Source organism: Elephantulus edwardii, unplaced genomic scaffold (assembly GCF_000299155.1).
Source record: "Elephantulus edwardii isolate Elephantulus edwardi_28Jun2011 unplaced genomic scaffold, EleEdw1.0 scaffold00041, whole genome shotgun sequence".
In the NCBI taxonomy this organism is placed as follows: Eukaryota; Metazoa; Chordata; class Mammalia; order Macroscelidea; family Macroscelididae; genus Elephantulus; species Elephantulus edwardii.
The window spans coordinates 6,553,390-6,564,146 of record NW_006399791.1 but is presented as its reverse complement, the minus strand read 5'-3'; the positions used below and the strand labels follow the sequence as shown (position 1 = coordinate 6,564,146).

Below are 10,757 nucleotides of genomic sequence, written 5' to 3'. Positions count from 1 at the left end.
CAGGGAGCACGCAGGCAATCCTGGATGTGAAAATTTATATTCCTGTAGCCACGGAGAGGGCTATGTAGTATATGAAGCTCTGGTTCATCAACTGTCTAGAATATGAAAATACAAGTCCGTCTGGAAAGCAGGAGATGCTCTTCTTGGGTAAAGATTAGGAGAGTTCACTGTGGAGATGCCCTTTATGGTTTAAAACAAAACACTGCATTTATCATACAACCTTACATCCTATATTAGTTCTTAGGAGAGCCGAAGACCATCTTTGGGTAGAGGTCAGTTGTTATATAATTTAAAGCCTTTTCTAGGTCTAGCTGTATTATCCATAATAGGTACCTGCCCAGAGAATGACTTCACATGGATAAGGAGTAAAGAGGTTGGGGTTTTTTTGTTGTTTTCAGTAGCTACATTTCAACTGTCTCCTCAAGCTGATTTACCAACCAACAAATCAGCTGCTGTTAAGCTGACTCTGACTCTTGACAATCTTCTACGATGGAGTCAAATGGCCCCCAATTGAATGTCCAAGGCCATATATCTTTACAGAAGAAGGCTGCGTTGTCATCCTCCCAAGAGCACTCAGCCTGTTGGAACATTCAGCCTTTTGGCTAGCAGGTACATGCTTTAACCACTTAACTACCAAGGCTCCTTACATCTGGCTTAGTGCTTTGAGTGCTATATCATACAACAGATGAAGCCGTCTCATTTAGCAAAGTTTATATCCTACCAGTGAGTAAAGCATTTTGAATATTTTTTCAAAGAGGCCCTAAATACGCTTCATTGCACACATAACCATTCTAAGAGTTTCCTGCTCCTTTCAGTAGCTAAGACAATCTGAGAAAAAATAGTTTCTTTTTCCATGTCACAAATACCACAATACTAAACTGGGATATTCTATTGATAACAGTGGTCTAAATAGGTTTCTGTATATTTTTAACATCTGGAGAGCTAGATTGATTTAAAGAACTTTTCATTTTAGACTTTCATACAAGCGTATATGTGGAAAGAATAAAGTTTTCAAGGAAAGGGGGAAGTCCTCTATGTTTTTATGTGAAATCTCTAAGATAATATTCAAGATGGATAAAAAAAAAGCAAAACCATACAAGGTAACACAGCCCATCATGTCTTGTCCACGGTGGCAGCTTACCTTGGCCAGCTCTCATCCAGAGGTGGTGAGGAATAATTGGCTCCAAAAGAACCACCATCGAAGTAGAATTTTTAGTAAAGGAAATAGAAAATTAAAGGAATGCTGAAGAAACAGAATAAAGAAGTTAAAATCAGGGAGCCTTAAGTAACTGAGTGGCTTTATCTTCATCTCTCTACCCATGTTCTCCCTCCATGCATCCTCTTACCAGCTTCCTCCCTCTGTCTATCTTTCAACCAGTGTCCTTGTATAAGTCACATGCGGTGTCATCTTTTTTTTTTTACTCCCTTTTGTCTGCCAGCACCTTTTGTTTTCAAGAACTGGCCCTCACCCAGAGCTGATAAGGCTGTCATTCTGTGATGGCCTCTGTTCCCCACAGGAGGGGCCCAGACTAAGAATTTCCCATCCTTGTACCACATCTCCCTGCAATCCGTGACTGGCTCAGGAGGGTTTACAGCCCATGCTGGACCAAGAAGACTGCTAGGAGGGGACAAAAAAGAGTGTCCCTAGTTGAGGATGTGAGTCCAAAGACGTCGTGAGCTTGGGGTTCTCCCTTTGGAGGAAGCCCGTATGAGCATGGAGTCACCCCAGAGGAAAGTACCCCAGAGATACAGACACTATATATATATTTATATATTCCCCCCCTCAAATTGAGGAAAGTTATTGTCACGATCAAGAGTGCAACATTAGATTTGTGGGAAACTATAAACTTGCTGGAGCCAGCAGGGGCTCTGTTTTATATATATAGTCCCTGGAAGCCAAGGAGCTACATCCAGGGGTTCATACAGTATCACTGAGACTGTATCTCCAGGGCAGGCAGTGGAGCCGCTTTGGTTAATGTCACTTTGATGGAAGTTTTAGAAAGCAGTAGTCTTCTGAGGTGCTATAGTGGTCTTATGCGCTCCTGAAACAAGGCATGGTATTTTCAACTACTTCCTGTGCATCTGAAAGTTGGACAATGACCAAGGATGACAAGAGAAGAATGGAACACTTTTAGATGTGGTGATGGAGAAGAGTGTTGAATATTCCATGGACTGCCAAAGAAATCAACAAGTCTTTCCTGGAAGAAATGCAGCGAGGGTACTCGTCTAATGGTGAAGCTTCACCTCACATACTTTGGGAATGATGTCAAGAGGGGCTAGTCCGTGCATGAAGACATCATATTGGGAAAAGTGGAGTCAGAGAAAGTGAGGATGAGCTTCAGCAAGACGGACTTACACAGAGACTGTAACAAAGGACTTGAGCCTATCACTGATGGTGCGGATGCGGCAGGATAGGGCAGGGTTCTGATGGTGCTATTTATCAGGTCACTATGAGCTGCCGTCAATCTGATGGCATCTGACAATAATAGCATTCTTAAAACACTTTTTATCATATTTAAAGATGATAGAGAAAAAAGAAGCCCCTTTGAGAGCTGAAGAATATCAGAATTCAGTTGCCAAAATCACTAGGGAGGACTGAGCCTTGCCACTCGTGGTTATATTCTCGTCCATGATTCTCTTGGGCCCAAAAAGGCAGAGCCCACCTTTTCTTGACCTGCATTTAAGGGACCCTGCCACTTGGCCACAGCACACCCTCCGGCTCTTCTTTCCATTCTGGTTGACCGTGGGCTACAAACACATGCTGTTGCTTACCCCAGTTTCCTTCCCTCCTCCAGCCTACGTGAAGGCTGAAATCAATCCCATTCTTTTTTGCCTCCTGTATTGCTGATTAAGGAGCTGTGGTGACACAGTGGTTAAGGCATTCAGCTGCTAACCAAAAGGCTGGTGGTTCAAATCCACTAGCTGCACCAATGGAGGGAGCCGAGGCCTTCTGCTTCTTCAAAGATTCACAGTTCTGAAAATCCTGTGCTGGTTCTGCTGTGTCCCATGGGATCGTCATGGGTCAGGCACTGATTCCACAGAAGTGAGGTGGTTTGATATTACAAATTCATTGAAATAAAATTTTGGCAATTACTAATAATACTTTTGATCAAAACCTGTTTCTTAGGAAAGAACAAAAAAGAAAACAGAAGATATACATCCCCAGAAGAATGCTTTAACCATTGTGCCATGAGGGCTCCTTAAGATGGGCATTACAAACTCAAAGTCAGGGAGCTCTGGTGGTCTAGTGGCAAGAAGCTGCACTGTAATCCCAGAGGTACGCAGTTCAAATCCTCCAGATGCTCTGCTGGAGAAGGAGGGGCAATCTCCTCCTGTACCAGTCAGATCTGATTTGATGGCACACGTAAAAATAATACAATAAAAATTTAAAAAAACAAAACAAAAAACCAAAACTCGAAGTCACTCTCAAGCAGGTTCTAGCACACAGTGACCCTCTGCTGGGTTTCTGAGACTATAAATCTCAATGGGAGGAAACTGCTCAACTTTCTCCTTGGAGTTACGGGTGGGTTTGAACTGCTGGAGATGTACGCCTTTTGATTAGGAAAGTATCATGCTACAGACTACGCCACCAGTGACAGACGTCAGAACAGCAGACATGAGAACAAATGGGCATCACAGCACCTACTATGTGCCAAGCCTGTGCCAGGCAGGTACACTCTGGGAAGTAGACTATCTCCTCAGCATTTTTACAGCTGAAGAAACTGAAGGTCAATTCTAAAAGAGTTAAGAAACCCAAGGTCAGATAGCTGGTGCAGGAAAGCTGGAGTCAAGCCCACAGCTTAAACCTGCTGTACCCAGCGTTTCCAAGGAAGAAGAAAGCTGGAGGGAATAAAAGCAGCAGCTCTGGAGGAAATGGGAGCTTTGGTGGAGGGGGGTCTTCTCATGCAGGCTTGGCCTGGGCTGGCAGATGAATACAGAACCTGGAATCAGTGAAAGGTGGGTGCTGAAGAGCTGCTGGCAATTTATTACCAAGTGTTTCTTTTGACAGGAGAAGCATTCAGATTACAAGTGTCCTATCCTAGGGCATTAAGTTTCTTCATCACATCTAGTTACTTTATTTCTCTATATGAACTTGAGACAATAATATAAAATGGACATGCTTTCAAAAGAGCGATGTTTCTGTAACATTAACTATGAGACAGAATATATGTGAAGTACAGATTAGAACAGATCACAGTAGGTGACAGAAGAGGAAAAGGTGATAGAGAAAAAGGAAGCCCTTTGAGAGCAGAAGGATATCGGGATTCAGGTGGCAAAATGGCTAAGAGGGAGGAGTGAGCCTTGTCACTTGTGGTTATGTTTCTCCTATAAGATTTGATGAACTCTGTCCATGAAGCAGCAGTTAACACCTTCTCTCAACTTCACTACACTATCATCCTTTCACAGATGTTGTTAAGTCCAATTATATAATACTGGTAAACAAATTAGAATGTGGTGGTGTGATATGAACAATGAACAAATACTAATGTGAAAGTGAAGCTCATTTCCAAAATGTTTAATATGATTACACTGGGGTATCTGAAGTTGAAAAGACATGCTTCATAATTCTCACTGTCTCATCTAATTAATTTATAATGTCACTGTTAGTGGGAGCTGACATGACTGCTATTACCAGCAGCCTTTAACGAGTGCTTTAAAACCCAAGAACTACTGGCACTGAGAAAATCACGATTGTTTTAAGCTCACAATTAATTTCACTAGAAGGAAAACTTAGAAAAACCTCTATTTATTTTCTTTGTTGCTATTCTTTTGACGATGTCAGGAAACTTTGCCCCAGACACTTTAATTACTCCACAACACTCTACGTCCTGTAGAACACTCTAGAATGGTGGAAGACACCACTAATTGTTATAAACTTGGACCTACCAGTTGAACTCAACAAGCACTTCTGCAGAGCCAGCTGCTAGCCAGCATTCTACAAACATGAGAGCACTTCAGGCTACAGGGTTTCGGGGAAGCCAGCCTAGCTCCTCCTCCATTATCTCCCTCTGTCAGTTAAGCCTAGCTTTTGGTTCAAGGAAGATTTCCCACGCTAGAAGAGATAATAATAGAGATAAATGAGGAAGGAGTCACTGCAATGGTGGAAATATACTCTCAAAAATAACCTCCCCCTCCCCCCTATCGTGAGGTCTGTACTACGATCCCCGGTCAGGTTCCCGTGTTGCCTCCTCCCCCTCCTAGGCCTTTCAATCCTGAGGCCTCACAGCCCCTCAGCCCTTGCAGGCATTGTAGAAAAGGGATTCTCAAAGGGGTGCCAGGGAGAAGACTCAGGATTGGTGGATATCAGGAAGAGAGGGTGCGGGACTCAAAGAGGAAGATGCCTCAGGGCACACAGAGCCCCAGCCATGATGTTGAAGGGTGAGAACCCTGCTTCCCATGCTGACTTGGACAATCCTATGTCTGTGGCATCCAAACCCACAGTGGCTGTGCAGGACAGAGCAGAACTGCCTCTTCTTTCTCCTTTGGAGCAGCTGATGGGTTTGAACCACAAACCTTTTGGTTTAGGAGCCTAAACTGCACCAGCAGAGCTCTGTACCCATAGTCTAGTAACTCTCAAATCTGTATCTCCAGTTCCCAGAAGTCCATTATTTCCAACTGCTTACTTCACTTCTGTGGGAACTCTGGTGGCCTAGTGGTAATAAGCTGTGCTGTAATCCTGAAGGCATGTGGATCAAATCCACCAGCTGCTCCGAAGGATGAGCAATCTCCTCCCGTGGGATTAACTGCCTCTGAAAACCCGCTAGAGGGCCAGCTATGGGTCAGTTCTGACAAGACAGAACACAACAACTCCACTTCTTCATCAAGTAACTCCCCAACAGAATCCTGCTCTTTCATCAGGTTAACCTGGATTCACAGCCTCTCTCCACTGGGTTTCCAAAGGCTGTACATCTTTTATGGGAGGAGACTGCTAATCTTTCTCCAGCGGAATGGTGAGTGGATTCAAACTGCTGACCTTTCAGTTAACAGCCCTGCATGCTACACACTATACTTCAGATTCCACCTAAAATCCAAGCAATTACAGACCCTGTCTCCTACTGTTCTTACAGTCCACGTGGCACCATCATGCACTCAGGGGTGCTCAAGTTAGAAATCTCAGTCATCTCCACCCAACCCTCCAGTTCTAAAGAGGAAAATCCTTCTCTTCACATTCTGACTCAATCCACTACATGAGGCTAACTCAGGAAGTATTAGAGGATACAGTTCTTACTCACGCTTCCCCTCGAGGAAGGGGAGTAGCTCTTCTGTTGATAAGAGAGGCCATCTGTTGGCCCCTTTACCATTGGGTGGGGTACTGAGCCACAGAAGCTAAAAACAAGTCCCACCCTGCTTTCTTCTGTACAGCCAGCGGACTGGAGAGCAGGCGGAGGTGTGTGTGTGTGTGGGTGTTGGGTTGAGGTTCTTCTTTTGATTTCCTGTACCCCTGTGGTAAGCACACCCGGGGGGAGGTTCAGGAACTATTTTCCAGAGGTAGCCACTTTCTCTCCTACCCTCTGAAACTCTGTCACCTTCCTTCCATGCTGGTGGCCAAGTTGCCTAGGAATCTTCTCATCAATAGTTCTGAGGTCAGATCAGTATGTAAACAGATCACACTTACCCGGGTCCCTTTCTAATTTCTCAAGTGTTTCTTCAAGGGCCTCCAACTACATCTTGATTTCTAAGTCAAGTTTTCAAGGATTTCATGAATAAGGTCTTTAATTGTTAAGAACATCATCTCATTTCCTTCAGCCACATGTGTGGTAAACAGGCTGTGAAACTTTAAAGTAATAATATTTTTTTCCTTTAAAATTCTAAAGGCCAGTATTTCTTAGGCCTCCAAAATGGATGGTAATGGACATTAGGTAAAAATCAGGCATTGTAATAAAATAAATTTTGGAAACTCAGGGTTACAGATAAAAAGATTCCTATCTGTAGGCCTTCTCAGTGTCGTAATATATACCCTGGAGTTTTGAAAAGGGACAAAAAAATATAGTTTCTCAAATTTAATTGGCCATTGAGGCCTTTTTTTTTTGGAGGCATTTTTAGAAAACCATTTTAAGGAAATAATCTTCTGTAAGCGAAGGTCCTAAAGTATTAATGTCATTGTGATATGAAGAAGCACAGGAAGGCTGACCCCAGTAATGTGAAGGCTCTTAGGGCATCTCCGCCTGACGGGCCACTCTGGTTTCCTAGAGGGCAGTACTCTCAAATCTCATTGGAAATAAAATTTGGGAATTTTCCAACTTTTTTTTCTCTCTCAAAAAAGTTACATATTTTTAGGTGTTACTGTTAGGTGCCATTGAGTTGACCACAACTCAAGGTGATCCCATGAACAAGAGATCAAAACCTTGCCCTATCCTGCACAAGCCACCATCCTCAAGCTCACAATCACTGTATCAATCCATCTCAGTGCCAGACTTTGTCCCTTTTGATGGCAGTCTAGTTTTCCAAGAATGATGCCTTTTTCCAAGGACTGATGCCTTGTGACAATATTTACAAAGTATATGAGATGAAGTTTCAAGAGCTTTGCCTCTAAGGACTACCCTGGCTGCATGACCTCCAAGACAGACTTGCTTGTTCTTCAGCAGTCTATGATATAGTCAACAGTCTTCATCAGAACCACAATTCAAAGGCTTCTTTGGTCTTCCTTGGTCATTGTCCAACTTTCACAAACATAGGTTCTTGTGTACCACTGACTTGGAATTGACCCATAACTGACCCTCCAGTAGGTTTTCAGAAGAAGTAAAATCACATTGGAGTTGACTGCCCATCTTTCTTCCAGGGAGCAGCTGGTGGATTTGAACTGCGTACCTTTGTGTTGGCAGTGCAATTCCTTACCACTAAGCCATCAGAACTCATGACAAATATATGAAGCAAGTCAAAACACCATAGTTTGAATCAAGTGCCTCTTGGTCTTTCAACTTTATTTTTAGCACTTTGGAGAGGTCCCTGGGCAACAGATTTTTCTCAATGAAATACATCTTTGGCCTTCTTTATTGCTGTTACCATGGTTGGTTCTGGAACTAAATCAAGTGAGCTCATGGACAATTTCAATCTTTTCTCCATCTATCACAATACTATATACTGGTCCAGTGGTGAAGATTTTTGTTTTCTTGATGTTGAGATGTAATCCAAACTGAAGGCTGTGTAGTCTTTAATCTTCAGTAACTGCTTTAAGTTTTCTTCAATATCTGGAAGCAGAGTTGTGTCATCTACATAATGTAGGTTGTAGATGAGTCTTCCTCCTAATATTACCTTCTTGCTCATACAGTCCAACTTTTCCAATGATTTGCTCAGCATACAGACTGAATAGGTATGGAGAAAGGACACAACTGTAACACATACCTTTCCTAATTGTACACCATGACTGTTCCCTTGTTCTGTTTGGATCTTTGTTACTAGTTTCATGTAAACACAATTATCATCATTCTCAATGTTATCCATAATTTATTATGGTCCACATAGCTGAATGTGTTTGCATTGACAAAAACACCCTAGTAAACATCTTTCTGGTATTCTGTGCTCTCAACCAAGATCGATCTGACCTCTGCAACAATATCTCTCATTCCATAGTCTTTTGTGAACCAGCTTGAACTTCTGGAAGCCAATGTACTGTCCCAGATATCTTTTCATTATCTTCTGCAAGATTTTACTTGCTTGTGATGTTAATGATGTTATTTGCCATTGAGTAAACTGTGACTCACAGTGACCCTATGTACAACACCTCTGAACCCTGTCAGTCTCACTGACTTTGACACACCTACCCCCAATGCCCTATGTACTATCTCAATCCGTCTCATCCAGGGTCTTCCTCTTCTGTGCTGTCCCTCCACCCTTGCAAGCACGGTGTCCCTCTCTGAGGACTGATCTTCCCTGGCTATGTGCCTAAAGTGTGTGAGATGGAGCTTCAAAAGCCTTGCCTCCAGGAGAAACTTGGTTTCACCCTCTTCAAGATAGGTATGTTTGTTCTCTTGGTTGCCATGGTATGCTCAATACCTTCTCTAGTATCACATGAACTCTTCTTATGTAATAATTAGGCACTATCCAGCTCTCTAATGAATAGCAAGTAACTGTGAAGACCACGGCATGGCTCAGGCACACCTTAGTCCCAAGACTGACATCATTTCTCTTTAGCACTTTAGAGAGGTCCCTGACAGCAGACTTTCCTAATGCAATTTATCTTTTTATTTCCTGGCTGCATGTTGATTGTGGAGCTGAGCATGCTGAAATTGTTAAGAAACTCAATCTCTACTCCATCTACCATAGTGCTGCCAACTGGCCAAGTGGTGAGAATCCTTATCTTTCTGATGTTGAGCTTCAATTCACATTGAAGACGACAGTCCTTGACCTTCTGAAGCAAAAGCTTCAGGTCTTCAGCAGGCAAAGTTGTGTCATCTGCATAATGTAGGTTGTTGATGAGTGTTCCTCCAATCCTGACGCCACATTTTTCCTCATAAAGTCCCACTTGCCAAATGATTTGTTCTGTATACAGATTTAAAAGTTAGGGAGACAGAACACAGGATCTGCAGTTAGAAATCGATCGAACATGTCACCAAGATGCATTTAATAATAATGGGTGACTGGATAATAATGATTTTGTGAGGTAATTTCTATATTCTATTGGACCATCTTTTTTTGGAATGTGGACAAAGATGGATCTCTTCCAGTCAGCTGACCAGGTAGCTGTCTTCCTAATTTCTTGGCACGGACAAATGAACATGTCCAGGGATGCATTTGTTTGACATCTCAATTGATATTCCTTAAATTCCTAGAGTCTTCATTTTTGCCAATGACGTCAGTGAAGCTTGGACTTCTTCCATTAGTACCACTGGTTATTGATCAAATGCTATTTCCTGAAATGATTCCATGTCAACAAGTTCTTTTTAGTACAAAGAGTCTGTGTTTTCCTTCCATCTTCTTTTGATGCTTTCTGAGTCCCTTCAGTATTTTGTCATTAGGATCCTTCGATATTGCAACTGGAGACTTGAATTTGTTCTTCAGTCCTTTCAGCTTAAGAAATTCATAGCATATTCTTTTCTTTTGCTTTTCTAAATCCAGGTCTTCACACATTTTGTTCTAATACTTTGCTTAGTCTGAGCTGCCCTCAGCAATCTCTAGTCACCTCTCTTACTTCATCCTTCTTTTTTATTTAACTTCTCTCCATTTAAGAACAATTTTAGAATATTTTCTGACATTCATTTTAGTCTTTCTTTCTTACCTTTTTAATGATCTTGTTTTCTTTATAAATTATGACTTGTGAGATAAAATCAAGGACATATCATACATGAAGAAAAGAAAGTCATTAAAAAATAAAAAGGAAATGAAATAAGAGAAGTGAAAAGAATTCAAAGGGTATTTTAAAAAAAAAAAATCTGATGTTTTAAACAGTAAATCAGGTGGGATATTTTCAAGGTCCCCTTTTTGGCTCTCGTCAAGTTGTTTTTGTTTTCTTCAGGTTCAGTTTGAACTTGCATGTGAGTAATTGACTGCCTGTTCTGTAGCTCGTTCCTGGCATTGCTTTTAATGAAGATATTAAACTTTTTTCTCTCTCTCATATGGTCCATCAGACAAGATACTTGCCAATTATATATTTTTTAAAAATATATTTGCAAGGGGAGCTCTGGTGGCCTAGTGGTAAGGAGCTGCAACTACAATGCCAGAGGTGCACGGTTCAAATCCACCAGATGCTCTGCCGGGGAAGGAGGGACAATCTCTTCCTGTACCAGTCAGATCTAATTTGACGGTACACTCACACAAAA

The 10,757-nt window shown here is 42.0% G+C and overlaps 1 protein-coding gene across 1 annotated transcript in view; it reads right to left on the bottom strand.

Moving 5' to 3' along the window:
- CRTC3 (CREB regulated transcription coactivator 3) overlaps positions 1-10,757 on the bottom strand; it is a 199,847-nt gene that overhangs the window by 54,336 nt on the left and 134,754 nt on the right. Inside the window, exon 6 of the mRNA XM_006885211.1 lies at positions 1,142-1,203. Coding sequence (XP_006885273.1) covers positions 1,142-1,203 — 62 coding nt within the window. The remainder of the gene's footprint in view (positions 1-1,141; positions 1,204-10,757) is intronic.